Raw genomic sequence first — 17,374 nt, forward strand, 5'->3', positions numbered from 1 at the left:
GACGTTTTCTTCTTTTTCCAGTTTAATACATTATTTATTTTATTGTATTATTAATGATTTTTTTAAAATATATGAAATTTATTGTCAAATTGGTTTCCATACAACACCCAGTGCTCATCCCAACAGGTGCTCTCCTCAATATCCATCCCCCACCCTCCCCTCCCTCCCACCCCCCATCAGCCCTCAGTTTGTTCTCAGTTTTTAAGAGTCTCTTACGCTTTGCTGACGTTTTCGAAGGACTTAAAGAGAACAAAATCAACACAATATTACAAATCGTAACAAGGGTCTGGTACAGGGGGTGGGGTGAGAACTGCAACTGACGCCTAAACTTCCACCAGCGAACGACTCTGTCAACACTATTCTCAAGTGGCGTTCAAGGAACGATGCTCCGACTTACGAGTGCTGCTGCACGCATCCTGCATCACCGAGCCCCACTGCCTAAAAGATTCAAGGTCACTATCTCAGTTCGCCATGTTTTAGGAAAGGCTTTTAATTACGAAAAGCTTTTAATACCATAAGCTGACTATACAAGCAATAAAACAGATTTTAAATACTCTAAGTTTTAGAAAAGCAGACTAACTATGAAATAGAAAAGTGGTAGGAAATATGGGCAGAATCTTACCAAGAGCTGAACTATTTAAAGTTAGCCATGTTTGGGGTTTTTTTTTTTATATTATATACATGTAAAGTATTTTCCAAGGGGCTGCTTTTGATTCTGTCTTTACAAAAATATGAGTGTTGCAAAAGTTATTAATAACATGAATATTTGGGATAGGACGTTACATCATATATAAGGAAATATGATACAGATAATATGATCAAGCTTGGCTCATTTAGCCATGATAAATGATATGTTAAGACATAAAATACTTCCCCTCTGCAGTTCAGTGGATGTCCACATAAGATATTTCCTGCCATTAAGATATTTGCCACTTTCAGTTTCATTCTCTCATAAGCTCAGTGTTTTCCAGAGGCTACATGATGCATAATGACACCATCTCTTGACAGCTAATGGAATGTGTAATTGTGCATTCTTGTGTTTTCTAGAATTTTCCAAGGTAGTAGGTTTAGTATATGAACACACTCTGAGATTAACTCAGTTTGTTCTCAATTCTCCTGTGTTGTTACTATATTTGACTGTATCTATTTTTTTTTTAATGTTTATTTTTGAGAGAGAGAGAGAGAGCGAGCACGAGGCAGGGAGAGGCAGAGAGAGAGACACAGAATCTGAAGCAGGCTCCAGGCTCTGAGCTGTCAGCACAGAGCCCCACGCAGGGCTGGAACTCATGAACTGCAAGATCATGATCTGAGCCAAAGTGGGACGCTTAACTGACTGAGCCACCCAGGCGTCCCTTGACTATATCTATTATTATCTTTAGAATCTCATTATCATTCATCATTATTTTGAAGTCCTGAGGTTTTCCTTATGTTTATAGAGAAACATATCAGGAAGTACACATTGTCATGTTTTGCATTAAATTTTGAAAGATTTTCCTAAAATTTTATCTAAAGTTGCTTTTGTTTCAGAATTCAATAATATTTTATGACAAAATAAAATAAAGTTTATTTGCAAAGTCTTTTTTTATAATTAAAAAAAAAAAAAAATCACTGGCCAGAGATTAGAAGGCTTGTTTTCTCAACACAACCTGTACTGTCTAGGTCTAAAGATGCTGAAAAAAGCTAAAACTGACAGATCAGAGAGTTTTCTAATGTGTGGAAAGAAAGAACCTATTCTAAAGGAAAGCAAAATTGTAAATAAAAAAAATAAGACTAAAGCTATCCTTGATTTTTTTAGATGTTTATAATTTAACTTATCGTGCCTCATGATATAAAACATTTCAAAATGTATTATGGTACCAGTTAACTCTTGGTTTCATTTTGAGACTATTCAGCATTTTTTTAAAAGGACTATTTTAAATGGGCTCTTTAAACGCAAAATATTGATTTTCAAACCAAAAATAAGAACAGGGTGAGTTATAATGCACTGGCTGGAGAAGTGCACCTAACATACGAGACATGTGCAGCTGAGCATTGATAATGCTGAAAACCTGGATGAAAAGTCAGTAAAAGAAGTCAAGGCACTGCCACTTTTCAACATTAGAGTAACTTATGAAATAAAAGATTTAGCTGCAAACAGGAAGACTAAGTAACAGCTCAACTGCAGAGTTTTATTTCTGCATACAGACGGACAAATCAACAGACATGGCGAGACATGCTCTTCTGGTTGTATCAGCATCACCTAATCATAAAACCTCGTCTTTTATGTGAACTCTGGGCAATCAACATGATTTGTGCTGAAATTTTCAAAGTGAGTAACTTTTTTTTGGTTGTTTTTAAATCTTCTGGTTTTTCTGGAACACCAATGCTGCCATCTTCACCACTGGTACCAAAGTAACGATTGAAATTGCTAGCACCTCACCAAGAGCCAAGGCAGTGTCCCCAAACTGAACTACGGTCATTGCACTGCTGACTGCTGCACACTCACATGAAAAGGAAGAAAGGAAGTCAGATGTGCTTACAAATGTCCCTGATAAAACAGTGGAAATTACTAATTTTATTGAATTTCAAACCTTGAGCAAGTGTCTTTTTAATATTATCGGACAAAATGGAAGGCACACATAAAGTACACACTGGATGTCTCCAGGATAAGACCCCAGCAGCTGTTTCAATTATGATATGAATTAGCCATTTTTTTCCATAAAACTTCATGGTTATTCAGACATGGCTATTTGGTAGACATTTTCTCAAAAGACGAATAAAGCCAGCTTGTAAATTCACAGAAAATAACAGGGGAAAATTTTTTGCCAATCTGAACTTCTAAGCAAAAATCAGGATTTCAGAAAACTTGCAACTATGGCCATGAGTTTGACAGCTTAATATTTAAAGACTTTCCTGATGAGATCGGTGGTGAGAGTAACAAATGTGAACCTCTGATATGATACATACAGTGAGGTGTGTCAACATTTGGATGATGTGCATAACACAGTGAACCAATACTTTCCAAAAGACAAATGCGTAAGTTATAAAACCAGACATGGGTAAGAGAGTCCAATGGATTTCAGCATAATAAAGTACAAGTTCATGGATACGGTTTTAGAGCCCACACTGCAGTTTAATTTTAAGAAACCACACTTGTCTGGTTTTGGTATAGCATCAAAGAAAAATATCCGTAATTACCTATCAAGCCTTTAAAAATATTTCTTTCTTAGATACCATATGTTTTCACTCTTATGTGGATCCTGAGAAACTTAACAGAAGACCATGGGGGAGGAGAAGAAAAAAAAAAAAAAGAGGTTAGAGAGGGAGGGAGCCAAAACATAAGAGACTCTTAAAAACTGAGAACAAACTGAGAGTTGATGGGGGGTGGGAGAGAGAGGGGGGTGGGTGATGGGTATTGAGGAGGGCACCTGTTGGGATGAGCACTGGGTGTTGTATGGAAACCAATTTGACAATAAATTTCATGTTTAAAAATAAAATAAAATAAAACCCCTATAATAAAATAAATAAATAAAAATAAATAAAAATATTCCTTTCTTTTCCAACTATATATCTGTGTGAGGTTGGATTTTTTTCATACACTTTAACCAAAATAACATATTGCCAGCAGAAATGTTGAGTACAGAAACAGATATTAGAATCCAGCCAGCCATTAAAGAGATTTCCAAGAAAGGTATATCAATGCTACTCATCTCACAAAACTGCTTTTTTATTTTGGAAAATAATTATTTTCATAGCAGTATTTTTACATTAACATCTTTAGAGAACTGTTATTTTAAAAATGAATTAGTAAGTACTTTAAAAATTTAGACATTTAAATTTCTAATAGTGTAAATATCAATCACTGTAGTCCACATAAACAAGCTCTTTGAGGACCTCAATAATGCTTGAAAAGTGTAAAGAGATTCTAATACCAAATAGTTGGAAAACTACTGTTTTAAGATAGCAATTTCACATTTGATAAGAAAAAGTTAAGTTATAAATGTCTTTTAGGTATAAGGTAAAAGGTGTATCAGGTCTGTATATACAACTCATCCACATTTCAGAATGCTCTCATACTTGTTATCCCTTCTTCTTAGAATATTCTTCCTCTCACTTGCTGCCTCTTTATCACCCAGTTTCAGCTCAAATGTCATTCGTCAGAGAGGCCTTCCCTGATCACCCTACTTAAAGCAGTTCATTCAGGTCATTATCACAATGATGAAATTATTTTTATCACAAAATGGTTTTAGTTTTTCATATATTAACACGCATCTAAAACTATTCTGTGTTTACATAACAATAGGGCCATGATCTTCTCTACCCCTGTATTCCTGGGTGTTTAGAATAGTTATCTGGATATGGTGGATATTCAAGAAGAATTTTTTTCACTAACTATATAACTTTTATGCAACTCAAAATTTAAAAATCTGTTACAGGGCTTTAGGGCCAATGAACTGCAAATTAGAAGCCTGCAGTTTTCTTATCTTTTCCTTTCTTTTCTTTTCTCTTTCTTTCCTTTCACTTATCCAGTAACACTTTTTAAAATTCTTAATGTCAACACTAAGAATGTACGTTAAAAATATATAGTCTCATGGTAATAAGATTATAAACAGAATAATCAGATTTTCCAGCCCCCCCCCCCCAAAAAAAGTCAGATCTCACAACATTGCACCTACATTCCTGCCCTGTCACAATCAGCTGGGGCCAAGGGGCATGCAGCTACCACTTTTAGATGGCAAGTGCACTATTCAGTTCAGCACAGTGGCCACAAGAGGGCACCTTTCTCATTGACAATGCATCCCCATTCTCTGAAGGCATTTGGGTTTCCAACTCCTGCTTTGTGACCCGGTGACTAGCTCTTTAAATATATAAAATCCTAACCTTTTTTAGAACAAGTGAGATGTGATTATGATACTAGACAGGGGGAGAACAGTGTTAAATAAATTCTTAAGGTCTTATTTGGCCAGTTGCTCTAATCCATTTAAGATCCAAAATTGACAGAGATACTAAGACAAAAACCCATCAGTACTGGTTGAGATATCTGATCTCAGGCCAGGTCTGTCATCATTTCAGAAGAAGAGGTAAACGCTAATCTCAAAAAGATACAGTTCATCATACAATTTTACACTCTGATACATTTTGATAAGCCCTTCAGCCTTCCCTACTGTGCTATTTTGGTATTTTTAAACATCACAAATTATATCATATTGAAACCTTTTACATTAGAAACTGCTTCTACATAAACTGTCAATTTAAATGTTTACTGGTCATCAATTCTATAAACAAAGAATCATGTTTCTATGTTATTTGGTCTTAATCTTTTCTAAAACAGATTAGAAATTCCATAGCTGGTAAAATTGGCTTCTGATTATAACATAAGAGAAAATCTGAAGTAAAGATGATTCTCATTAAATCAAATATAATAGCTAAATTACAAATCTATCATCTAAATTTTGAAACTAAATTTAGAAAACTATTTTGGAGGGGCACCTGGGTGGCTCAGTGGGTTAAGCGTCTGACTTCGGTTCAGATCATGATCTCTCGGCTTGTGAGTTTGACCCCACGTCGGGCTCTGTGCTGACAGCTCAGAGCCTAGAGCCTGTTTCAGATTCTGTGTCTCCCTCTCTCTCTGTCCCTCCCCTGCTCATGCTCTGTCTCTCTCTGTCTCAAAAATAAACAAACATTAGAAATTAAAAAAAAAAAAAAGAAAAACTATTTTGGAGCTACAGAAAGTAGCAAATTTACTCAGATTATAAAGTACTGACACTTTGTCAGTGGTAATCAGATAACCATTCACTAGATATAATTCTTATCCAATAAAAATAATTTTTAAAAAGTTCTCTCAATAGTAATTACTCTCAATAAGAAAAAAAACATTAGTTTTCAAAAGCACAAATAAGAATTGTATTTACTCAGATATCTCTCTTCCTCAATTACTGCCACACCTACTAATTTTGAGCAGGACATTAAAAATTACATGCTTTCTATTCTCCATTCTCCTTTTCCAATGAATAATCCTATGATTCTGAAGGTTTGATAGGAGCAGCTGAAGAAATGAATACTCATATAGCTAAAATCTGAATAAAGAAAATTGGTGATTATTTCAAGTTTTATCCAAATTTAGCAGAGATTCTTAATAGGAAATGCTATTCTTTAATTTCAAAAATAACATCATTCATCTGATTGTAAAGTCCAAACCTGCTCCTGACAGTATATACAGAAATTTATAAAAAGTAAAATTAAAATAAGATACCAAGTTATCACCCAGAGACAATATTTGATCTATATATCCTTTGTCTTTTTCCATTCCATCAATACAAACACACATTTCTTAAAAAATATATTCTATACTATCCCATAAGCTATGATGTACCCTGTTTTCAAATACATTTCTAAAATATATTTGTTAAGAACTGATATAACACTTCATTGTATGATCATATTTATCTACATACATTGGTTAGAAGTTAGGTTGCTACTAATCTTTTTTGTTTTTATAACACTGCAACTAGCATCCTTGCAAATAATTATCAGTACACTTTGCTGATTCCTTGGGATAAGTTCTCAGAAGTGGATTTTATAGGTCCACTTAAGGGGAAAAAGGATGGACATGTTTAAGGCAAAATGCATACTACCAAAATGTCCTCCAGAGCAATGCTACTTTTGATTATCAGTCAGTAAAGGGGATAATATATTTTTTTAGAGAGAGTAATTTAACAAGTCAAACAGTAACATAATCATGGTCAACACTGCATCCAAAAAAAAAAAAAAAAAAAAACTGTCCTACAAGATAATAGTGTAGGATATGACATCCCAAATAGGTTAAACCTGGTTTCAGCTCGAGTTACTATCTCTGTCAAACTATCCACAGCTCTAATGCCAAACAGCCAACCTTGAAGAGACAACAGGAAAGTAGCAATTGAGCATCCGACCCGTGTATGTTTGGGGAGGGTGCCTCGGTGGACAGAACTTCTGTTCCTCAATGAAGCCCTCCCTAACTACTCCAATCTGTGCTGATCTGTCCTTCTGGAAATTCTCATTTATTACAGTTAATGCCAACATATGTACTTTTCTATTACATGTACTGAGGTTCTGTTTCCCCAACATGATGTAAACTCTCTTGGAAAATACGCCTCGCCATTTATATTTTCCTCTTAGTGTTTATGTACAGTGATGAGTTATTCCTTCAAAACCTCTTCTCGGGAAGCCAAATTATTAAAAGGCTGATGCTTACTTTGACTGTGCAGAAAAGTTTGCAGCAGCAAAAACGGCAGCTTCAACTTCTACGTTATCATGTGAATCCAGACTCTGCCGGATACTATGATGAGCATTCTTCCTCTCAGGAATTATTGATGCCAGACTTCCCAACATCCTACAGAGAAAAAGAAACCCAAGAATAACAGAAATACCTTAAGCTAAAAATCAAGAGAGGAAGAAGCAAAGCAAAGCTAGATACCAAAATTAAAATTTGTAGGTAATTCCTTAAACCTCAGGTTAATAAAGCATCAATTTTAGGAACCAAGCAGTGACTCAAATTCTAAACTTTTCCATACTCCAATATGTCAGAAAAATTAACATGGCTTATCTAACATAAGCAAAATTTAAAATTATCATCCTGAAGTACATTCCAGGTACCAGGTGGAGCCCAGAAACTTCTGAATTATTAAAGCATCAAAATACCAATTTTCCAATGTTCTATAAGTAAGTCCATTTTAGCAGAGCAACATTTTTGCTATTAAGCAGATCCACAATGTAAAAAAAGTAAGATTTCCAATTTTTTTTTCCACATCAGTAAATACTGATTGCATGATCTTCAAATCTGTCTTCAACACCAAGAGAAAAGAGGTAGAGGATGTTCCCTGGGGCTCATATTGGAGTCTGCGAGGGTGAGGAAGGTAGAGTCTGGAAAAACACAGGCTACTTTATAATAAACTGTCAATTTGGGAAAGGGAAAAAAAAAATCTATTGTTTGTAACATAAACTACAGAAGGTAGAGCTTGAAAGATGTTTTCAGCAGAAAGGCGTGGATTTTAGAGGGCTTCAAAACACTGCAATGAACAAAACAGAGTTCTTACAGGGACAACCTTTGTCTAAGTCAATGTCCTAAGTACCTTCCAACTTGACACGCCATCACTATCTTATGGAGGTTTGACTGGACAGAAGTGTTAGAGTTTATACAAAACAAAATACTAAAACGGACTAAATATGTGATTTGTATTCAATTTGAAAATAAAGTTTTGAAATTACATAGACATTTTTCAAAAGAAATAAATGGCTTGTGATATATTTTATACAAGAGAAAATGAGATTAGGCTAATATTGACACATTTGGATTAACAGTTTGTTGCTATTTAAATATAAAAGGGCAAAACAAGCATAATCCCACTGGTCACTACTTTCTGAAGATATTTCTGGTAATATTATAAATAACTTGTAGCACTACATTTCAAATGTTATAAATACCTTCCAGCTTCTTCTCCTTCCATTTGCTTTGATAAGTCTAGATTTTTTAAAAATATTTTTGAGAGAGAGTGAGAGCAAAAGTGAGGGAGAAAGAGAATCCCAACAAGCCCTGCGCTGTCAGAGCAGAGCCTGACCCGGGGCTCAAACTCACGAACCGTGAGATCATGCCCTGAGCCGAAATCAAGAGTCGGATGTTTATTAACCAACTGAGCCACCCAGGCACCCCTGTTTTAATTGGTAAGTCTAAAGTAATGGGTAAAAAAAAACATCTTTGAAATATCATCTCTTCCTTGTCCTTTCTCCTTTTTAAGTTTAAATCATTCTGACTCTAAAAACTCCTTAGCATTTGAGAGACATCACTTTTTGCTTTTCTTCATGAGTTTAATCTTATTAATACATTCTTCTAGAAAGCAGTCTCCTTGAGATCAGAGTTCTCACTTAAATCTATGTTCCTTAAAACACACAACAAACTTTCTACTCAACGGGTACTTAATGTTGATCTATCATTTACCAGCCCCATCTTTTCTTTATAGACTTTGTTTTTCTCAACAGACTCGTTTTTCAGTTTTTCATTGTGCTATTACCAGGGTCTTCAATGAAAAATCATATTCCTATAAAATGTTAAGATCATTTCTGTATTATATCTTTTTATTTATAAAAAAAAGTATTATAATCAAGCATTTCATGATAGAAGGAATGAATATATAATCACTAATATGCTTCATACATTTCAAAGATAGATTTTTAACAGCCAGTTTCTTTACATTTCTATGGTGACTGAAAACTTTTTTTTTTCTTTTTTGGCATGTGTTGTATTTTGCCCACATAGGAAGTAAGTGAATCCATTAGGGCAGGTATCATTTTTCTCATTTTACAGCAGGGAAAGTGATTTATGAAATGTCAGCACATCAGAATGTGAGTTGGGACCAAAACTGTTCTCCCTATGCATACAGCCAAACTTCTCTTCAGTTGAGCAGGCCACTGTTTCCCAAATGGGGTTTCAAAATGCTGACATCTTTTTTTTTTTTAATTACAAAAGTACTTAAATTACTTTTCCATTTTAAAAGCAGAATATTTTGAAGACCTCGTGGTATAAACTAAAAGCATATGTACAGTGGTTAGTGGCTATAACATGAGCACACTCGCAGCCTACTCACTTGGCTTTACACTGCCAGCATCTGGGGTGGTTTTGACAGTTACCCAGTTTGGAACTTTCTTTATTCTGAGGCATACATTATTTTAGTTACAGACAGAAAACATAAGAAACAATTATGTTGAGACATAACTTAACGAAGAGTATAAAAAATGGTAGTAATTCTGTTCATGGCATTCAGGCCCTAAAAGAAGTTTCTGTCTATTCTTAAATATGATACGTAAAACATGCACCTGACAAAGGACTGGTATTGAGAATATATCAAGAAATCCTACAATTCTGTAATAAAAAGACAAGTAAAATCTTAAAATCTAAGCAATCTAACAAAAGAACGGGCAAGTGATTTGAACAACTACTCCCCAAAAAGAGAGAGAAAAACCGTGAGAAAAAGCTCAACATCATTACCATCAGGGAAACGCAAGTCAAAACTGCTACACACCCATCAGAATGGCTAATGTAGAAGATAAGACACACCAAAGGCTGGCAAGAAGGTGAAGTAACCAGAACTCACATACTGTTGGTCAGAATATAAAATGGTTACAATCGCTTTGGAAAAAGGCTTGGCAGTTTCTTATAAAATTAAATATACACCTACCCTATGGTTCAGCAATTTCACTCCTAAGTATATATTTGTCAGAAAGGGAAGCATGTTCGCAACAGGTCTTGGACAAGAAGGTTCATAGCAACTTTACTTATGATAGCTGTAAATTGGAAAGAGCCTAAGAGTTCATCAGTAAGAGAACAAATAAACTGTTACTGTCACACAATGGAAAAGTACTCAGCAATAAAAACAAACATGTTAATGACATACAAAATGGATTAATATCAAAAAACGAAAAGAAGCCTTACACAAAAGGATACCCACTGTATGAGGCCACTTACATGACATTTGAAAACAGATGAAAACTTATCTAGGTAACAGGAAAAACTCAGACCAGCAGTGGCCTCTGGGGAGGTGGACGAGAGAAGTGAGTAGGATGGAGCATGAAGGAATATTCTGGAGTAAGTTCTATACCTTGATAGTGGTTGGAGTTACTTGAAGCATCTGTCAGTACTCAGTAAATTAACTGACATTAAAGAACCAGATAACCCTGTAAACAAACTGAACTCTAGCTAATGATAAGCATGCTAAAGTATCCAAAGGAAAGCATACGGTCTGTAATTTACTAGGAAATGCATTAGAAAAAGTTTTTTGCTCTTTTGTTAAAATTTATAGTAAAGTGTTACTGGAAAAGAAAGGAATCTACATTTTAATATATTTAGTCCCAAGTCAAACATGTGATTTAAATTTTTTTATTGACAATTCATGCTTTTTCTTACATAAGCAGTAAATGATATGGTGTTTGTTACTTGCTGAAGCACAAAATTAGTTTTCTTTATAATTTCTAAAAGATTGTATTTTTATATTTTTTTAACTTTATTTTTTTTAATTTACATCCAAATTAGTTAGCACACAGTGCAACAATGATTTCACGAGTAGATTCCTTAATGCCCCTTACCCATTTAGCCCATCCCCCCTCCCACAACCCCTCCAGTAACCTTCTGTTTGTTCTCCATATTTAAGAGTCTCTTATGCTTTGTCCCCCTCCCTGTTTTTATATTATTTTTGCTTCCTTTCCCTTATGTTCATCTGCTTTCTCTTAAAGTCCTCATATGAGTGAAGTCATAGGATATCTGTCTTTCTCTAATTTTGCTTAGCATAATACCCTCTAGTTCCATCCACGTAGTTGCAAATGGCAAGATTTCATTCTTTTTGATTGCCGAGTAATACTCCAGTGTGTGTGTACACCACCTCTTTATCCATTCATCCATCGATGGACTTTTGGGCTCTTTCCATACTTTGGCTACTGTTGATAGTGCTGCTATAAAGAGTGGGGTGCATATGTCCCTTTGAAACAGTATACCTGTATCCCATGGATAAATGCCTAGTAGTGCAATTGCTGGGTCGTAGGGTAGTTCTATTTTCAATTTTTTGAGGAACCTCCGTACTGTTTTCCAGAGTGGCCGCACCAGCTTGCATTCCCACCAACAACGCAAAAGAGATCCTCTTTCTCCGCATCCTCATCAACATCTGTTGTTGCCTGAGTTGTTAATTTAGCCATTCTGACAGGTGTAAGGTGGTATCTCATTGTGGTTTTGATTTCTATTTCCCTGATGATGAGTGATGTTAAGCATTTTTTCATGTGTCAGTTGGCCATCTGGACGTCTTATTTGGAAAAATGTCTATTCATGTCTTTTGCCCGTTTCTTCACTGGATTATTTGTTTTTTGGATGTTGAGTTTGATAAGTTCTTATAGATTTTGGACACTAACCCTTTATCTGATATGTCATTTGCAAATATAAAAGATTGTATTTTTAAAACTTTATAATGTAATATTAAATAATACACTAAATTAAAAAATACTTTTTTACTTTAAGTCATTTCTTATATGATGAAAAAACAATGAAATCATGAAAAAAATTTCTAAGGCTATTCAAAAATGTTCTATTTTTGTGAAAAGTGTTTGATATTCTCATATTGATACTACAATTTCAGTTTTGAGTTATTATAAAAACACTTTTTTTTTTTTGGTTTGGTATTTACAATTCTGCAAACTTTACAAAACGATCGGATCACCCCTTATTCCCAATCATCAAGCTCTTTATCCTCTTCCTAAAGTGCCTACGCCAAGAATGTTTTCAAAACAGGTCCCTATATTTGGCAAAAGCATCTGAGGCCTTATCTATCTGAAGACCTTCTTATTGTACTACATTTTAAATGGCAACTGGATTACATAACATTCTTAGCTCAAATTTCTTTTAGTACTTTTTGCATCAAGTGTTAATGTTGAAACCTATTACTTCAATCTGAATTTTTTCCCTTTAAAGTGATCTAAATAAGTAAATCCTCTCTTTCTGGAAGCTTTCTAGAAATCTCTGGTTATTCAATGAAGAACTGTGGCAAAGCCCAGTTGCCATGACTTAGAAAGGGCAAGCATGCAAAATGAATGGAATATTCAAATATTAATCTATATTCTTCTCAAAATATTCAAACTAGGTCTAAATTATTTATGAAATCATTCCCCTATTTACATTCTATTTTTTCTCTCTTTTTTTTTTTTTGTCTTCTGATCAAAATAAATAAATAAACAATGTATACATGTGGAAAATAACTCAAACATTACAAAACCACTCGGAAGTCTCTTGTAATCCATAGCCCAATGACCCCTGACAAAACTCATCACTGTTAACAGTATATATTCCTTCAGATTTTTTTCTGAGCCTGTATAAACACATATATTAATATTATAGACAAAAATGAGTTAATAAAATGAACATCACTTGACTGTTTTTTTTTAACTTAGTATCTCTATGTTAAACACATACTTACTTCATTCTTTAAAAGGTATACAGTGGTCCATAAATTAACTATTCCCATATCGACACATCATTTTTCACCTTTTACAAAAATGATACTATGATCATCTGTATACATATATCCACCAACTTTTAAAAATGATTTATAGCAAACAATTTCTGTAAGTGAATTTGCTGAATCAAAAGGTAAGAATATCTTGGGTCTGGGTAGTCAGTTAAGCATCCATCTAACTCTTGATTCGGCTCAGGTCATGATCTCACGGTTTGTGACACTGAGCCCCACATGGGGCTCTGTGCTGGCAGCGTGGAGCCTGCTTGGGATTCTCTCTCTACCCCTCCCTCACTTGTGTGTGAGTGTTGACTCTCTCTCTCTCTCTCTCTCTCTCTCAAAAATAAACAAAAAAAAGGTAAGATATCTTTAAATCTTTTATATATGGTTTTTAAAAGATAAAGCCAATTTACTGTCTTTAAAATATCACACTGTGCTCAAAATTTAATCAGAATGACAAAAGCACTTAATCCTGAACAAGAGGGAAGCGCTGGCTCCTGATGGAAAAACTTAGGGAAAAAGTGATATCCTAGACTTCCTGGCTAAAAAGAGGATTGTCTGAACAAGGCAAGTCAGAAATGAGCCCTATAATTTAGGAAAGTCAATTTCAAAAGTCTAAACATTACACATACATTCCATAGACGGCAGACCTAAAAAGAAAATATGGTTGAAACTGGATAGAAGGCTTATAGTATAAAATTCTGACAGAATTTAAAAAAAAATTTTTTTAGATGCCAAGAAAGAAAAGGCTGAACAAACAACAGTAGTTGTATTTGGCATTCTCCAAGGGGTTCAAATACAAATGACTGCATATAAAAATGAGCACGTAACAGGGGGGCCTGGGTGGTTTAGTCAGTTAAGCATCCGACGTCAGCTCAGGTCATGATCTCACAGTTCATGAGTTTGAACCCCATGTCAGGCTCTGTGCTGACAGCTTGGAGCCTGGAGCCTGCTTTGGATTCTGTGTCTCCCTCTCTGTGCCCCTCCTCAGCTTACTCTCTCTCTCTCTCTCTCTTTCTCTCTCTCTCAAAAATAAAACATTAAAAAAATTTTTTTTTAAAAAATGAGCACATAACCACGGATGAATACAAAAACTGACTTGAAACAGAACAAAGTCAGGAAGAGCTCAAAATCAGGTGAGGCTAAGCTAGATTCAGATCCAAGTTATCTGATCAGAACACCAACTTAGGAAAAGGAATGTTTCAAACACACAAGTTAGGCAATAATTCACAACCAAACAGTATCATAGATGGTAACTGAAAAGCATGTATAGATTAGGATGGTTACCATATTTCTGCCTGGAGTCTTAATTGAAAAAATAAATTAGTACCATCCAAAATGAAAAAAGTACATATATTGCCTTTCTTGAGTACATAATTACAGCCCAAAGAATCTTGTGGATTCATTATAGCAACAGAGTATACCGGAGTGTGATGGCTCTTGCCACAGGATCGTTACTATGAATCACAGAGAAAATTCTCTTCACAAATTCATCCACATTCAGAATCTTCTCCAAATGCTTCTCACTCTGTTGAGTAACTTTAAGGACACACAACCTCAGGAAATTGTTTCTACGAAGAAGCAGAGAAAAGGTAAATGAGACCACCTTAGGAAAGTAATATTTAATTAGGAATCAAAGCAACACATGATTTTAAATGTTAGCAATGGGGCAATGTTTTTCAATCTTATCATTTTTTTCTCTCATCACTAAAAGAGTTGAAGCCTATGCTTTGAATACGAAGCATAAGCAGTTAGCAATGCCTACAGTTCTGGGGCCAGACACCAAGAGGGTAGAATCAGAAAGAGAAGCTGTAGCGATGAACCTCATCTCTTCAATTGTATTATAACCATGGCCGGGAGCTCAGATGGTCTTCCTCTTCTAGCAAGCTAATTCTACAAATCTCTTCTCCTTCAAGTCTGACCCGGTGTGTATATAAGTACCTGAGTGCATGAAAAATGGTGGAAAGTAGGAGGGACTGGTGGGGAGAAAACAAACCAACCAACCAGCAGGGATTTATCCAGTGCTCCCATGTTTTAGGAACCTCACAGTAACATGCAATCTTGTGTTACAAAATATTAAGTCAGAAACTTCTCAAAACAACCTGTATAAATCAGACACTTCCAAAATATACAACAATACATTAAGATCATCTTAATTTGATTTATCCTGTTCCCCAAAGAAGTACCCTCTGACTTGTGACTTCATTTGTGCTTAAAACACCATTATATTTCACACCAAAGTGTTGCAAACTGCCATGTGCATCCACTAAAATGGTCACTGACCACGTGGAAGTCCTAAAGCGCAAAAAGAATAAAGACCACAATATTAAACAAAGAAACGTGAACAAATACTTTAGGATGCCGAGGCTTTAAAAAGACTTACCCAACTCTGAAAACATCAGCTAACTTTAGGAATGCGGAATTGATGAGAATAGGGAATGGATACTTCTGAAAGAGCCTGGGAAAGCGAACAACTGCTTCACATTGCTCGCCAAGCTTGCCAGATCTTAGACCTACAAAAAGCACGAAAACAGAAGAATAGCTTACAAATCTGCGGTTACAACAAGGCAAAAATAGCAAATACCAACACAGCATTCCACAGTAAAATTACTTATACCATAAAATAACATTCACAACAATTAGGTAAGTTACAATTGTAACTCATGATCTTTTATAAATAATAGGCCAGATAGTAATTTGGTAAACTGTCACTTTTAGATATAAACTAATGAAGAAGAAACAATTTTTTTAAAAAAGGTTGAGTAGTTTAAGAATATTTGGGGCCATAAAATAAGTCTCAACAAATTTAAAAGGACTGAAATCATACCTTGTTATGTTCTCTGACCATAATGGAATTAAGTTAGAAATCTCTAAGAGAAAAATATCTAGAAACTTCCCAAATATTTGGAAATTAAAAAACTTATACATAAGCCATGGGTGAAAGGGAAATTAGAAAAATATATTGGGGTGCCTGGCTGACTGAGTCGGTTAAGCATCCAACTCTTGATCTTGGCTCATGGTTCATGGGATTGAGCCCCACATTGGGCTCTGCACTGACAGCACGGAGCCTGCTTGGGATTCCCTCTCCCTCTCTCTCTGCCCATCTCCCGCTCATGTGAATGCCCACAGGCACTCTTCCTCTCTCTCAAAATAAATAAGCAAAAAATAAACTTCACAAAGAAATGTCTTCAACTGAATGAAAAAGAAAGCACAACCTAAGGGAGGCAGCTAATGCAATTCTTCAAGAAACCTAACACTAAATGCTTTATATTAGGGAAGAAGAAAGGTTTCAAAGCAATGATGTAACAAAGGGGCCAAGATAATTCAATGTTGAAAGGATACTCTTTTTAACAAACTATCCTGGGACAACGGAATATCCATATGCAAAAATAAATAAATAAATAAATAAATAAATAAATAAATAAAACCTTGATCCTTAATTTGCACCATACACAAAAATTAACTCAAAAATGAACCATAGGCCTAAATGTAAGAGCTAAAATTATAAACCATATGAAGAAAATACAGAGACAATCTTTATGAGCTTGGGTTAAGCAAAGACTTCTTAGATAAAACACAAAAAGCATAAACCATAAAATAAAAAAGTATTAAACTCCATCAAAATTAAAAACTTCTGCTCTTTGGGGTGCCTGAGTAGCTCAGTTGGTTAAGCGTCCAACTTTGGCTCAGGTTATGATCATTCGGTTCATGGGTTCAAGTCCCACGTCAGGTTCTAAGCCGACAGCTGGGAACCTGGAGTCTACTTCAGATTCTGTGTCTCCTTCTCTCTCTCTCTGTCTCTCCCCCACTTGTGTGTACTCGCTCTCCCTCAAAAATAAATACACATTAAAAAAAAAAAAAAAACTTCTCTTCAAAAGATACTGTTAAGAGAATGAAAAGACAAGCCACATACCAGAAGAAAATATTTAGAGAACACATATCTGATAAAGGACAATGCGGAGGCCACTTTTAGGCAACAGGCTCGACCAATGGAAACCTGAGTAAGGTAAAAGGGTCCTTGGTGACTATGGAGCTGAATGCAAACGGGAAGACCCACCTCAAAATATCCATAAGCCCTAGCTGACCAATGGGCTACTTATGACGAGGCACAAGTACCAAAAAAGGAAAATTCCGTATGTTCCCATGCCTCTTCACTTCCCACCCGCTTAAATCCAGTCCCCCAACTTTGCCTACTCGCTTGTCTCTCCTTTGCTATCCTGCCCCGAAGTTCTCTTGCAGTGTATTCAATAAACTTCTATCTCCTTTGTTCTGCCTTGGGTGAATTCTTACACCACCCACATCTCCAGCCTCTACCCTATAGGGTCACTCCACAGACATCATCCATACTTCTTCTGCCTCAGTAAGATGATAAC

At 35.3% G+C, this 17,374-nt stretch overlaps 1 protein-coding gene across 2 annotated transcripts in view; it reads right to left on the reverse strand.

The window, feature by feature from the left end:
- Positions 1-17,374, reverse strand: part of INTS7 (integrator complex subunit 7) — a 91,704-nt gene that overhangs the window by 64,231 nt on the left and 10,099 nt on the right. Inside the window, exons 2-4 of one of the 2 annotated variants that reach the window (XM_053209810.1) lie at positions 15,385-15,514; positions 14,426-14,572; positions 7,214-7,351 (exon numbers count right to left, since the gene is read on the reverse strand). In XM_053209810.1, the coding sequence (XP_053065785.1) occupies positions 7,214-7,351; positions 14,426-14,572; positions 15,385-15,514 (415 nt within the window). Of the gene's footprint in view, positions 1-7,213; positions 7,352-10,190; positions 10,315-14,425; positions 14,573-15,384; positions 15,515-17,374 lie in introns of those variants that run through there. The other variant, XM_053209811.1, reaches the window with a different exon arrangement.

Source organism: Acinonyx jubatus, chromosome E4 (assembly GCF_027475565.1).
Source record: "Acinonyx jubatus isolate Ajub_Pintada_27869175 chromosome E4, VMU_Ajub_asm_v1.0, whole genome shotgun sequence".
Classification (NCBI taxonomy): Eukaryota; Metazoa; Chordata; class Mammalia; order Carnivora; family Felidae; genus Acinonyx; species Acinonyx jubatus.